Source organism: Trichechus manatus, unplaced genomic scaffold (genome assembly GCF_000243295.1).
Source record: "Trichechus manatus latirostris isolate Lorelei unplaced genomic scaffold, TriManLat1.0 scaffold00008, whole genome shotgun sequence".
In the NCBI taxonomy this organism is placed as follows: domain Eukaryota; kingdom Metazoa; phylum Chordata; class Mammalia; order Sirenia; family Trichechidae; genus Trichechus; species Trichechus manatus.
The window spans coordinates 25,132,982-25,147,955 of record NW_004443944.1 but is presented as its reverse complement, the minus strand read 5'-3'; the positions used below and the strand labels follow the sequence as shown (position 1 = coordinate 25,147,955).

The following is a 14,974-nucleotide window of genomic DNA, read 5'->3' as shown; positions in this document are numbered from 1 at the left end:
TTGCTGTTTGTTTATGATTATTAATGGGCTCTCAGGGATATCACAGTTGGTGATTCACACATTCTGCCTGACATGCATATTTTAGGGTTCTAGCACTCTGGGCTTTACCTTAGAAGCTAAAGAACATTTTATCCCTCAGCCCCTCTGATCTGATGCCCATGATTATAATGCCATGTGTCATATGTTATTTCTACTGGTAGAGAGAGACATTTCTGAAAAGAAAAATGTGTCTCTGGGAGGCATCTTCTTCCTGCCTGTCTTTCCAGTGCACCCGTACACTCCATAGGACAGGGACCGTGTCTTTGTCTCCAGCCTTCACAGGTACCTGCCATGTTGAGGTGCTCGATAAATTGATTGATCTCCTTGTTCCTAGGGAGAGGATGCCTTTCCTTGGCCATTCTCAGGAACTTCTTGGAAATGTGAGGTGCTGTCCAACCAGAGCCCAGTCCCTGGAGTGCAGGCATCTGGTTGCAGTGCCGTGCTGTAGCTGGGGCAGAGGGGACTCATTATTGCCCATGTCTCAGAAAGCAGACCTTTCATCGAACACTTCCTGCACAGCCCTCTGTGACCGGGCTCAGCCTTGGGGCTGCTATCTGCTTACTTAAGGCCTTTTCCTTTGTCGGTCACTTGCGCTCTTTTCCTCTTGTTACTTTCCGAGGGGCACAGCATTTATTGAGAAGGTGTGGAACAGATGGAAGATTTGTATTTGGCTGATTCTGTGTGAATTATCCACCACCCATTTCTGTCAGGTTGTCGTATTGTGGTGGCTTGTGTGTTGCTATGATGCTCTAAGCTATGCCACTGGTATTTCACCTACCAGCAGGGTTACTCACGGTGGACAGGTTTAGTGGAGCTTCCAGACTTAAGAAAGACTAGGAAGAGAAAGGTGTGGCAATGTACTTCTAAAAATTAGCCAGTGAGAACCTTATGGATCACAACAGAATATTGCCCAAGACAGTGCTAGCACTCAAAACACACAGTTGGAAGGCACTCAAAACACACGGTTGTCGCCACAGTGGACTCAGACACACCTAGGATCGTGAAGATGGTGAGGACTGGGCAGTGCTTTGTTCTGTTATACACGGGGCCTCTGTGAGGTGGAGCTGACTCAATGGCAAGGAACAGCAACACCATGTGAATTATGTGGAAGTCTGGTTTATGTGTCTGACAGACCCCTATTTTGATGTTTTCTCTTCTCCTGCAGCACCTGTCCCTGAAAGCCAAAAGGACCAAGGTCCAGGACTTGTGAGCAGAGCTCGGCTACAGTGGACAGGGGCTGCTTGGTGTCCTCTCCACCATGCCGCTGACCACCCAGCCCCACGGGTGAGCTGGCATCAGCTCACGTGGAACCTTCAGCTGCTCTGAGGCCGTAGCCTGTTGACTAGCCGCTTCCTTCCCACTCGCCTCAGCATTTTCTTCCTCGCCGGGATCCTGGATGAGTTTCTGCATGGGCAGCCATCACGCTGCACTGGCAGGCATCATGGGGCACCGCACCCAGGCAGGCGGGAGTAGGCAGGCGGTGCCCCTTGGCTCACTCAGTGCTCGCAATCCCAGCATGCACATCGAGCAGGCACTCAGCCGTGGTCCAGCTGGACCGGGAACAAGGAGGAATGTTAGCCACTGAAGGCTGATGCGGCATGTGGGATGGACAGAGGACAGAGGACCTGCCAGGACCACGGCTGTATCCGCGCTGCCAGGGGTGAAAAAGCCTGGATCAGGGAAGGGATGAGACCTTGGAAACTGAGGATTTCTGCCAGAATCACCGAGGAGTGTGTCTGGCAGGCACAGGGCCTTCCAAACCAAGCAGCTTCTGGTTTTCCTCTGCCCGTGTCCCCGTTTCTCTGCGGCTGGGAGACTTGCCAAGGGATTGGCGAGGGACAGAGAGGACTGTGCACTGCTGCTTGTTAGCAAAGGATTTCTCTCTTTCCCAAGTGGGTTGAGCTTCCTCTCAGAGTGCGATGCTGTGTCCTGCTGCCACCAGCAGAGCACAGTGAAAGCTTATCAGCGCAGACCCCCAGGGGTCTTCTTTAGCAGGGATTCACATCAGTTTAGATGGCCTAAACTTCTGTAGCTCAGGAACAGAGGCTATTGCATATTTGTGTTTTGTTTGTTTATTTGCTTGGTTTCTTGGAAGAACACATGGGGTGGCTGTTCCAGCAGGCACTGGTGTCACTGTTGCCCCCCAGCTTCTTTGCCATGGAGATGTCTGCTTTCAACACAGTGACTGACACAGACCCTTCCCCCCACCCCCTTACTGTGTCAGTGACATTTATTTTAAAAACACGTAGCTTGAAAATTTATTTTTGTACTGACATCAGTTTGGATGTGCCACTTTTGGCACCAAACATGTATGTCATTTTTATTTTCATTTTATAAACAGGTAAATAATAGTGATACCTTGTTAATAATAGTAAAACTTTATACCTAAAATAAATGTATCCCCTCCCATCCATAGCTTTTGTGGTCTCTATTTTAAGACGGTCCAATTAATTTTTCCAAGTGCAGGTCTCCGGTAGCTAAGAAGCCTGATGTTGTGGCATACAGCAGCTGTTGGGGTGCACGAACCCAGGAAGCCCTGTAAAGCAAGATTATGTGACTGAATATCCTTGAGACCTTATTCGCAAACCACGGCGGGGGGGTTGTTTAAATGAAGTCCCAAAGAGGAGTTAATGCTTGCCAGCTTCCCATTGGGATCTCTCTGTAGAGAAGTCAGTAACTTACTGTTTCTGAAGTCTGGCTTTAGGGCTGGCACTGATCCTAAGAAGCTTCTGTTGGGGTCGACAGGGGAAAGGGTGCAGGATCCACACTCTCTGGGGTTTGAGACCGAGATCCAAATGGTCCGCAGGGGAGCAGGCTGGAGCAAGCCCGTCTTTGCTTGTCACCCTGGCTTTGGGGTTCTGATCCTGAGCACACCCGTTCCCCCTGTGCCACCGCCTCTCTGGGGGCAACCCTCACCAGGGCAGGCCTCTGAGCTTCGAATCCTGTGTTGTGTTACAGCCCATTGTGGGTGGGAATGGACCCTCTGTCAGAGGCCTGCAGCTGCAGCATCCTGTGGCCTTGGTCAAGGGCCCCTTAGATCTACATCAGGAACCACAGAGCACTGTGGGGTGGTGTCCCAGCCAGCTGAGAGACAAGAGGCCTATGTGCAAGGCCCTGGCTCTACTCTCAGCACCCAGACATGACCAGCAGGGCCTGATGGCCTAGCAACTCACAAGACTTTGTCCCCAAAGTAATCCGTCAGGAATCTGTCCCCTTGGGCTGCACACAGTTTTCACATACTGTTAGTGACATTTCCCACTACATTGCCGTATCTTCCTTCTGAAGCCAGGAGCTTGGTGAGGGCTGGGGTTGGAGGAGAGCTTGTGCTGGAAAACTCTGGAGGCAGTGATGTCCTGTAGGCCCAGAGATGGGGGTTTCCCACGTCTGTGGCTCACAAAGACCTTGCCCGTTCTCTCCCGCAGCTGGCTTCCCTGTGGGCTGGATGTTGCCATCACAGGAGTCCCCTGGCTCAGCCAGCCTGGGGCTTCAGTGCTCCTGCCAGTCACCAGGTCCAGTGAGCAAATGGTTGTTGGACACCTGGGCTTTGTGTACGGCACAGGGGTGGTGTGGAGATGCGTGATGACGAGCGAATGGATGTGTGGACCAGGATGGAGGTAGGAAGACAGACTGCAGAAGCCACGTTGTTCGAGGCCAGGGCAGCATCCGAGAGAGGCTTCCCTACAACAAGATGCTCTCCTTGAGAACGCACAGAGGTAGGCTCACATTCTGCTCTCCTGTCCATCCCTGCCAGCTGTGCTTTCCACGTTGGCTGTGAACCCAGTCCCACAGTCCCCTGCCTCCACGGTCCTGTGTCGGCACAGCCGGCCACCAGTGCCATAATCCCTTCGTGAACTGGGTTTTGCCCTCAGTCTCTGGTTGTTCCCCCAGCATTCCATCCCTGCTCTCAACTCTGCTTTCGGGGAGCCAGTGCTGACAGCTGGTCATTAGTGACTTCATAGCCTGAGCAAGGGCCATATTGCGGGGGGGAGGTGTTGGGTGGTGGGGGTAGAAGGCTGGGGCACCTAAATCTGATGATGGTAAGATCCTATCCTGGAGCTACTAGACGTGACCCCCAGGTGGTGGGCCTGGGACTCTGTTTTTAAAAGTGTCCCCTCCCCTGGATGATGCGGTGTGCTTGGGAATCACTGGTGAGACAGATGTGACAGAGGGCTGAAACATGCAGACACCAAGCCAGGGAGGAAGGTGAGCTGTCCCTGGGAGGTCAGGGGGAACATCAGAGTCCAGTGAAAGCGGATGCCTTTGGTTTTGCACAGTTGTGCAAAACACGAGCTTTGGCTCCCAACACAAGCCACTGGATTTTCTCCCAAAGCACTGTGATCAGTGGTGTTGGAACTCAGCTTCAGGCACGTCGTGGCCGTAAGCACCAATGTTGGCCCGCGATGAGTTTTCCGGAGTATCATGCAAAAGTGAAGAATGCATAATAATGAGCATTTTTTAAAACTTAACTTTATTCTATATAAAGGACCATCCTTTAGTCTGAGCTTTTTTGGTGCTAAAATGTCCTTTCTTTTAGGAAATGATGGCAAATTAGATGGTAGTTTTATATTTTTAATGTTTTCCTTGGAAAAATAAAATGCAAACAATCCTACATCAGCGTCCCAATTAAAAACCGATTCAAAGTGAGAAAAGAGAAAGCAGTTGATGCAGTCCCCAGGTCTGAGGACGACTGGGTTGTGGGATAAGAGTGGGCCAGCTGGCAACATCAGCGCCAAGCATCATTGGTCTGAGAAAATGTATCTTAATTGCCACGCACCTGAATTTCAAGTGAACTTTGGAGGCTCTGGGCAACTACCTGTCTTTATATCTCACTGGAAGGGTTCAAATTAGCAGCTCTCAGCCCCCATATACCTTACTTCACCCTAAGATAAGATCAGCTATTTTCCACCCCTCCAATGAGTCATCTGGATTTTTCCTCAGCTTTCCAGTCTTGTGATGAAACAGGATGGTGGAACTCTGAGTTGCCTGTCAGTTTAATCTATTTTTTCTGAGCCATTGAAACTGGAAATAGCCAATCAAATCGTTTTACAAACAGCTGCCCACTTTGGGTAAACAGCTAGATGTTGCATGGCAGAGCTGGAGAGGACTGTGGCCCTTCGGCCCCCACTGTCATTGCTCCCTCTGGCGAATCTCAGAGATGTTACCTTGGGCACTGTTGGGTGGTATTGAACTTGTTCAAACACGTTGCCTCTTGTCTGCTTAAGCAGGGCCAAGGAGATTCCTGTGCAACGTTTCCCCAGCCCTCTCTCTGGTGTACGTGGCCTCACCTGCCACCTGTAGGTTCTACTGAAGCCTCTGAGCAAGCCAGAGAGGCAGGGAGGGTCACCAGGGAGTGGGTGTGGTGTGGTAGTGTGTGGCCACTGTGGTTAATGCCCAGAGTCTCCATGACCAGGTGTAAGGCCCATAGTTGGCAGCTGCCCAAGGCATCTGGGGCCTTGTCCACAGCCCAGGGCAGGCCTGAGACTGATGAGGTGAACCTATCTATGATCTAAAGGTACCCCAGGCTCCTGTCTCCCCACTGCTGCTGTCGTCCTCCACATTGGGACCCCAAGGGCCTGAGAGCAGGACAGCTGATAAGGACTTATGAGTCTGCCTTTAGTTTGCTAATTTTAGCCTTTTTCTCTTGATACCCACTGCTTTGTTTTCTGTTTTAGGCTTGTTCTGATTTGAAGTACAGTCGTAGGTTTGCTTAGTATCTGCTGTTACTGCTGTTTGCTCTTAGCTGTTCTTTGTTTCTTGTTTTTACTTGTGTTTATGTTTGTTCCTTTAATCTTTGCTTCTCTGACCTCTGTATTATTTCTCTTTTTACCATGAAGTTTTAAAAGGAATAAAAATGTGAGTTTCCTAATTTTTTTACGTTTAGAATGTGTCTTTACTTGAACATTTATTTTAATTTTTTTTTTTTACAATCTTACTTGTTTGTTTCTAACTTTTATTTTGTACTTTTAGGTATAAAAAAATCTCATTTCAGTTTTTATTTTAATTTTTCTGTCTTTATTCTGTAAATATTTTGTATTTTCATCTTCTTATTTTAATATGTTAGTTTTGAACTCTGCAGCCTACCTCCCATTTCATCTTACTTCCTTCACTTGCCATTCTCCTCTGTCTTTTATACCTATTTTTTTTTATCTTGTATCTTGTGTCTGAGCTTTAGTTTGCTTTGGCTGGCAAAAGACCTAAGTGTAGGCATGATAGTTGGCAGAAGATATTTGCAGTCGAACCCAACAAAGGATTAAATGTTAAGACTATACAAGGAGCTCCTACAAATCGACAATAACAAAACAACCCTAGTAGGAAAAAATGGGTGTAATGGTTAAGGTTGTGTGTCAACTTGGCTGGGACGGGACATGATTCTCAGTGATTTGATAGTCGTATGATGGTGTGATCACTTCCATGATGAGATTTGATATTATGTGATCACCTCCACGATGAGATCTGCTGTGAGTAGCCAATGAGTTGAAAGGGAGTTTCCTTGGGCGAGTGGACTGCATTGAATATTAGTGGATATTCTAGCAAGGCTTGTGGGCTTTTGCTCGTTCTGGATCCTGCAGCTGGCTCCTGTTCATCTGATCTCTGGTTCTTGGGACTTGAGCTAGCAGCTTACCTGCGGCCTTGCCTAGTGATCTTTGGGATTCATCAGTCTTCACAGTCTGTGAACAAGAGCCCTGCTTACCGACCTGCCAATCTTGGGTTTGCCAGCCCCTATGGCTATGTGCATCAGGAGCAGCCTCTATCCTGATCCATAGACTTGGGATGTTCCAGCCTCTATAACCGTGTGAACCATTTCTGTGATATAAATCTCTCTCTCTATATATATATTTATATGCTTTACTGGTATTGCTTCTGATTTGGGGGCCAGTTCCACTCCGGCTAACAACAATAACAAGCCGGCTGCTGACCTCCCAGCTCAGAGCCAAGCAGGAGCTACTTTTACCCCTGTTGTGATGTCCTGGTGAACAATGTGAAGTGTCTCAGTGTGTACATACAGCATGTTTTATTCAGGTATATGGTCTCATTTTGATGCCTTTAACACACTGCCATTGAGTCGACTCCTACTCATACCGACCCTATAGGACCCTCCGTAGGGTTTCCTAGGCTGTAATCTTTATGGAAGCAGACTGCTGCATCTTCAGAGGAGAGGCTGGTGGGTTCAAACCGCTGATCTTTCAGTTAGCAGTCGAACGCTTTAACCACTGTGCCACCGGGGCTCCTTGATGCCCTTTCACTAATGTTTATTCTACGTACCCCTCAGTGGAGCTAGCTTTCACTGGCCACCTGCATGCCAGCAATAGCAGCCGAGCTGTGAGTGAAGGGCCTGCAACTGGGGGTCCCTTTGAATAGAGCTGAATGATTCACTGTGGCAAAGCCCCCCCTCCCCACCACATTCATGAATAAGCAGACCCTGCTGGAACCGGATGGCAGCTCGTGGCATTTATCTGGGAAAAGCTCACCCATCTTTCCAAGACAGGAACCTGCAGGACCGATGACAACGAGTTCTTCCTGCTCACCAGCATCCTTAAGCCTAAGACAATGGGCAAAGGGAATAAATAGGCAATTTACAGAAGCAGACCCCAAAGTCTCCCAAGCCAATGAAGAGATGCTCAAACTCAGTAATCAGAGAAACACAAACTAAAGCAATAGATACCACTTTGCATGCATTAGTGTAGCAAAAATTGGAAAGTAGGTAATGCAACTCTCTGCAAGTGTTGGCAGAGAGATGGGGAACCCCGTGCCCAGCTGGTGTGGTTGTCCTGGAGATCCACCTGGCACTAATCAAATGAAGTATATGCATGTCCCATGACTCAGAAATTCCACTCCTGTGTATATATCCCAACAAAATTCTCACTTGGATCCATAGGAGACATGTACAAGGATGCCCACTTAGTGTGATGGTGGTAGTGTTGGGGAGGGGGCAGTAATACGGTCCATTACTGGGAGAATGCGTGGGCAAAATTTAGTGTGTGACACTATTGTGTACTACAGAGCAGCTTCACACCACAGACAACATGCAACATGGCCCTTAAAAACAGCTGAGCAAAAGAAAGAAAGAGTGAGATGGGATGGTGACATTCACAGAAACTAAAAATACATGTACACCCAAAAAATATACAATGTTTGCAAAAACATGCAGCAGCAAAAAGCTGCAGACAGAAGAGTTGCCTGTAAGGAGTGGAGGTAGGATGGGAGTGAGGACTGGGGATAAAAGAAAATTAAAAACAAAATAAAACCAGATCGGGTGGAAGAAGGAGGCTCAGCTGTTCATCTGCAAGAGACCTGCATTTTAGGACATTTATCATTTTTTATTCAAGGTTTTAGACATATTTACCCTGACCTCAGAGAGGGGGATTGGCCACATCTATGCCTGCTGCTAGAAGGCAGTGGTGATTCAGTGGTAGAATTCTTGTCTTCCATATGAGGGATCTTGGTTCAATTCTCAGCCAATGCTCCTCAAATGTAGCCACTAACCATCTGTCACTGGAGGCTTGTGTAGTTATGGATGCTGTACAGGTTTCAGCAGAGCTTTCAGACTAGGAAGAAAGGCCTGGAAATCCACTCATGAAAATCAGCCAGGGAAAACCCTACGAATCACAGCAGTCCAGTCCCCAACCGATCGTGGGACTGGCGCAGGACTGGGTAGTGTTTCATTCGGTTGTGCATGGGGTCGCCATGATTTGGGGGCCAGTTCCACTCCAGCTAACAACAACAATAACAAGCCTGCTGCTGACCTCCCAGCTCAGAGCCAAGCAGGAGCTACTTTTACCCCTGTTGTGATGTCCTGGTGAACAATGTGAAGTGTCTCAGTGTGTACATACAGCATGTTTTATTCAGGTATATGGTCTCATTTTGATGCCTTTAACACACTGCCATTGAGTCGACTCCTACTCATACTGACCCTATAGGACCCTCCGTAGGGTTTCCTAGGCTGTAATCTTTATGGAAGCAGACTGCTGCATCTTCAGAGGAGAGGCTGGTGGGTTCAAACCGCTGATCTTTCAGTTAGCAGTCGAACGCTTTAACCACTGTGCCACCGGGGCTCCTTGATGCCCTTTCACTAATGTTTATTCTGCATACCCCTCAGTGGAGCTAGCTTTCACTGGCCACCTGCGTGCCAGCAGTAGCAGCAGGGCTGTCAGTGAAAGGCCTGCAACCTGGGGTCCCTTTAAGTAGAGCTGAATGATTCACTGTGGCAAAGCGCCCCCCACATTCATGAATAAGCAGACCCTGCTGGAACCGCATGGCAGCTCGTGGCGTTAATCTGGGAAAAGCTCACCCATCTTTCCAAGACAGCAACCTGTAGGACCAATGACATTGAGTTCTTCCTGCTTACCAGCATCCTTAAGATGTCCTTGACCCGCAGTGACTGCTGTCCTCTGTTTCAGCCCTTGGCACTGTGCTTCTGGAGTCCTTCTTGCCAGCTGGCCTGGGTTGTTATGCGGCTAAAAAACCAGAATAAAGCCAAGGTTTTGAAAATCCCTGGATCTTTTCTCATCCGAGGAGCATGTAAACCTGAGCTCCATTTGCTGCCAGCAAGGTGCGGCTCCCTCTCTCCTAGCACTGGCTTGCTGGTCACTTAGAACCAGTTTAATCGGCACCAGTGTCTGGTTTTCCAAGGATTGTCTCCTGGGGTGGGGTTTGGGGTGGGGGCTATCTGGGCCAGGTGAGTGAGGCAGCATGCAGATTGGAAGAGGTCATTGGGGAATTTACACAATTTAAGTCTTACTCTAAACTTCTCATTGCTTGGGGAGAAAGGATATTCTAAATCATTCTGGGTACCCCGACTTCGGCAGCATCTACAGAGGCTCAGGGAGGCCTCATTCTGTGCGTGTGTGTGTGTAGGGGATGACTCAGGACACTGGCGCTCCCCAGGGAGACTGTAAGCGAAAGGCACGTGGGGCTGCGAGACACTTGAGGCAAGTGGTGGCATCTGACCACTGTCTGGGACAGACCTACCCAGGAACAAACCTGATGGACAGCCTCAGATACTACACGGTCAGACATCCACCCACAGACATCTCAGAGACAATTACACACACACACATCCAACACTGAAATATGTACCGAGTGTCCATGCACTGACAGAGATGGTGAACACAGCCAACTCCTTGGCTCCCCTGGAGCTCACATGCTAGAAAACAGCCCATTCAGGCTGTACCAACATCCCCAACCTGAACTCAGCCAGGGAGCCGGTAGCCAGGATTGTGGAGGGTCCCTCGTCTGGCCCTGAGTTCTGCCAGTGGAATCAGTCCCCCGCCAATCTGCTCAGCGTCTGACACTGCAGAGTGGGGCTGTGCTGCCCTCTGCTGGCTGTATGCAGGCAGCGACTCCTCAGTGTCACCCACCCCCACCTAGCGATAGGCTGAGGGGAAGGGGATGGGTGTTTTTGGTTCCTTGCCTCCGGTGACCTGGCAGAACAAATATGGAGGGGCAGGGTCAGTGTGAAGAACTCTTCTCCTGGTGCCTGGTTTCTCTATTGTTCCTTGCATTACCCCTACTCTTCCTTATCCTATTAAAAAAAACAAAAAACGAAAACCCAAACCCACTGCGGTCGAGTTGATTCTGACTGATAGTGACCTTATAGAACAGAGTAGGACTGCCCCATAGGGTTTCTAAGGCTGTAAATCTTTATGGAAGCTGACTGCCACATCTTTCTCCCACAAAGCGGCTGGTGGGTTCGAATGGCTGACGTTTGGGTTAGTAGCTGAGTTTGAGAAGCGGAAGTTAAGCCAACTCATGCTACTTCTTCAGCTGTCTCGTGCAGCACCCCCTTCCCACTGCACCATCCTCATGGTTCAGGGGATTCCTTCTCAACCATCCTTCATCCAGTAGGGATAGAGGAACCAACATACTGAGTGTGGAGGTGGAACGTGGATGACACCTTACCCAGGTGACACCTTATCCAGGTGACAAAACCATAATTGCTAGATAGGCTGTGCCTAGGTGTGCTGTTTTTACAAAATAACAGCAAAGTTTTTGACGCCCCTCCCATGCAGAGGTGGGGTCTCTGTCCCCTCCTCTTGAGTATAGGTGGGCCTGTGACTGCTTTGATGAATGGAATACCATGGAAGTGAGGTTGTGGGGCCATAAAAGGCCCTGTGGGTTCAGCCTGGTTTGCTGGGACACTGAGCTTCCTCCAAAGGAGGCCAATGGCCCAAGGCCATCATGCTAAAGAGGCCATGTATAGGCTTCAGCCAACAGTCCCAGCCTTCAGCCATGCCAGCCTCAGGGCTCAACATGCAAGTGAAGGAGCTACCTTGAAAGTGGGTCCTCTAGCCCCAGCCATTAGAACCACCCTTAGCTGAGCAGAGAAGCCACCCTGTGTGCCCTGTGGAGCGTATAAAATGATGGTCGTTTGGCACCACCATGTTTTCGCGTGTGTTGTTACACAGTAACAGTCACTGGAGTCCTGGGCTAGTCTTCATCAGACCCCACCATGACCAGCTAAATGAGCTTCTGCAGTCCGGTCTCGAAATGGAACCCACATTGATAATGCTGATTCTCCGGGGGAATGGGCCCCACCTTCTGGCTAAGGAGCCTGGAGCTCTGGGAGCTCCTGTTGGCACCTTTGAATGGCCCCCCTTCTCCCGATTCCTGGTTGCACTGAGCAAATCAGCTCCATGCTCTCTCAGTTTGGATCTGTCTGGTCTATGTTTAAGGAGCCCTAGTGGCACAGCGGAGCCCTGGTGGTGCAGTGGTTAAGAGCTAGTACGGCTGCTAACCAAAAGGTTGGTTTCAGTCCACCAGCCAATCCTTAGAAATCCTATGGGGCAGTTCTACTCTGTCCTACAGGATCGCTGAGAGTTGGAATCCACTCGATGGCAGTGGGTTTAGTCCCTGAGTGGGCAAATGGTTCAGGCACTCAGGTTCGAACCAAACGGTTGGTGGTTCAAGTCCACCCAGAGGTGCTTTGGAAGAAAGACCTGGCGATCTACTTCCAGAAAATTAGCCATTGAAAACCCTATGAAGCACAGTTCTACTCTGACACACATGAGGTCGCCAAGAGTCAGAATCAACTCCACGGCAACTGTTTTTTTTTTCCTTTGGTGCATGTCTGTTTTAGTAGGAAAGCAATGTTTTATACCACAACTGTTAGTCTGAACGGTCTTAAGTGGAGGAGTGTTATGCTGAGATTTGGAATTACTTTGTGTTTGTGTGTGTGAGCACGCTGCGTGCAGGGGGTAGGGGAGTATCAGGGGTGGGACAGGACCAGAAAGACCAGGACATCCTCGAGAACTAGGCTGCAGAGACAGTGTGGGTGGGAGAGGACGAGCCCCCATCCCTCTCATCCCCTGCATGGAGAAACTGAGGCTCAGACGGTTATGGGCTTTGCCCAAGGCAGAGGCAGTTCGTTCTGGGTTCCAGAGCTTCCTGTGCGGATTCGCTGTGCGTGGCAAGGCCGGACCCTACTCCGGTCGGGATCAGGGATGCAGGAGCCCCGTGTTCCCCACGCGCTCAGCCCAGTCGGAAGCGGCGAGATGCTCTGGAAGGGAGCTGCGCGATGTGGCCCGCAGGGGGCACTGGTGGCCTGCGTTTCCGCAGCCGGGACAGACCTGCTGTCTTGCTCCAGGTCTTGCGGGCGGCCCGTGGCCAGAACCGGCCAGACCCTTGTCCCTGCCCAGCCCGCTCACGCCATCTGCCCCCTCAGGTACACTCCCAGCTAACCTGGACTCGAGAGCCTCCCCCTCCCAGTCTGACAGCACCTCCTTGGAAGGGAAGGAGCCAGTCCCTCAAATCCATGACTGAGTCCCCTTCTCAGCCCACTTTGCTCAGAGCTGGAGTTTACCCACCAGGTCCTTTAATCTTGACCACCTTCCCGGGGAAGGCGTGAATATTCCCATTTACAGGTCCAGTTCATGATAATAATAAAGCAACAACAATAATCAAATAATAAAACCAGCTAACCTTTATGGAGAAGGAGACCTTGTGGCGCAAAGGTTAAGTGCTGGGCTGCTAACCAAAAGACTGGCAGTTCGAACTGTCTCAGCGGCTCCTCAGGAGAAAGACCTGACAATCTGCTCCTGTAAAGATTACAGCCAAGAAAACCCTATGGGGCAGTTCTACTCTGTCACATGGGGTTGCTATGAGTCAAAAGTCGACGTGATGGCACCCAACAACAATAACCTTTATGGAGTTCTGATTACTGACCTGTCAGGGTCCTTCAGGGTAGAGTTGGGGGCCAGAGGGGGGGGAGGCATAAGGCCAGCCTCTGGGAGGTGGCGACCCTCACTCCCCCTAATCCGTCTTCGGGGTCCCTTGGACCTGAGAACCTGGAGGCGTAGGCGGGAGAGGGAGATGCTAAGTTTGGCTGTGGCCCTTGAGGGGTCAGTGGGATGTGCAAACCATCCCAGGCTACCTGATATCTGCATTTCTGTCCATTTCGGGCCTCCCCCCTGCAGCTGTGGGTGTTGCCACAGTGCCCGGGTGAGTGTCCCGGGGACAGGAGCAGTGGTACCTACGAGGGAACACTCCCAAGGGCCTAGCGCTCTGATCTACGGCCTGCCTCCAGAGCTGTGCCCATCTGTGGCAGGGCAACAAGGCCACGGCCACAGCCAAGGCCTCTCGGGGCCTGGCCCCATCCAATTCCAGGCCCTGATGCACTGGACACCAGCTAGGAGCAGTCTCGCCCTGGAAGCAGCCCTGGAATGAGACGCCATGACCTAGTGGTTAAAGGCTTGGACTTTGCAGCCACAGTGCCGGGGTTTAAATCCTGCTGTCACGATCTACCAGCTGTGTGACCTTGGACAAGGCCCTTCAGCCCCTGCCTCAGTCTCCTTACCTGTAAAATGAAGATAATAATAGTTTACACCTCGTAGGATTGCTGCAGGGATCAGATGACTTAGCTTTTCTAAAGTGCTTACAGCAGAGCCTGGCCCACGGTGAGTGCTTAACAAGGAGTGGCTATTATTATTACATCTCCTCCGCCAGCCTCGGCCTTGTTCGCCCCGACTGCCTCCCTCCTGGGTGACTCTGAGCACACACATCACCAGGTGTATCCAGCGCCAGGTGCCTGGCCAAAGGTGACACAGGTGCTCCCTTTCCTGGGTGGGAGTGCTGAACACCCCTGAGCTGACACTGAGTGCCAGGTGAGGGTAGCTGCCAGGAGCAGAGTAAGGATGCTTCTAGGAGCAAGCAAAGGGGACCCACCTTTGTGCCGTTCGAAGGCAGGACCCGAATCCCCTGGGCAGCACTTGTGAGCTAAGAGGCATCCTCCTTGTAGTCCTCAGAGTCTCTTGCAATGCCCTTGCCCGCCCTCCCGAGACCCCAGCTCAGCTGGGGAAATTGCCCTCACTCCCAATGATAAACCAGTAACCAGTTGACATCAAGTCGATTCTGACTCATGGTGACTCCATATGTGTCAGAGTAGAACTGGGCTCCATCGGGTTTTTAATGGCTGATTTTTTGGAAGTAGATTGCCAGGGCTTTCTTCCAAGGTGCCTCTGGGTAGACTTGAACCTCCAACCTTGCGGTTAGCAGCTGAGCACATTAATCGTTTGCACCATCCAGGGACTCCAACTCCCAATAAGTAGTTCTAATAATAATAATAATAATCACGGAGTACTTACAGGGACCTTGACACTGGACTAGCATCTTATGTCAGCATTTGTCAAACTTTTTGGTCTCAGGGAATTAATGAGACTCTCAAAGTGCTCTCGTTAATGTGGGTTGTGTCTGTCAATATTTATGATTTTAGAAATTAAAAAAGTTGTTTACAATGCATTTAAAATAGCAATAATAAGCACATTACATGTACATAAAAATATTTTTATGAAAAATGAAACTTTCCGACACAAAAAACTTAGGGAGAAGAAAGTGTGGCATTGTTTTACGTTTTTTGCAAATCTCTTTAATGTCAGGCTTACTAGAAGACAGCTGGATTTTCTTACCTACTTTGCAGTCAAGTTTCTGAGATACCTCAGGT

The 14,974-nt window shown here is 50.0% G+C and overlaps 1 protein-coding gene across 1 annotated transcript in view; it reads left to right on the top strand.

Annotated features, from left to right (window-relative positions):
• DHX35 (DEAH-box helicase 35) overlaps nt 1–2,445 on the top strand; it is a 92,503-nt gene extending 90,058 nt beyond the window's left edge. Inside the window, exon 22 of the mRNA XM_004370346.3 lies at nt 1,205–2,445. Within this exon, the coding sequence (XP_004370403.1) occupies nt 1,205–1,249 (45 nt within the window). The 3' untranslated portion in view covers nt 1,250–2,445. The remainder of the gene's footprint in view (nt 1–1,204) is intronic.
• The last annotated feature ends 12,529 nt before the right edge of the window (nt 2,446–14,974 follow it).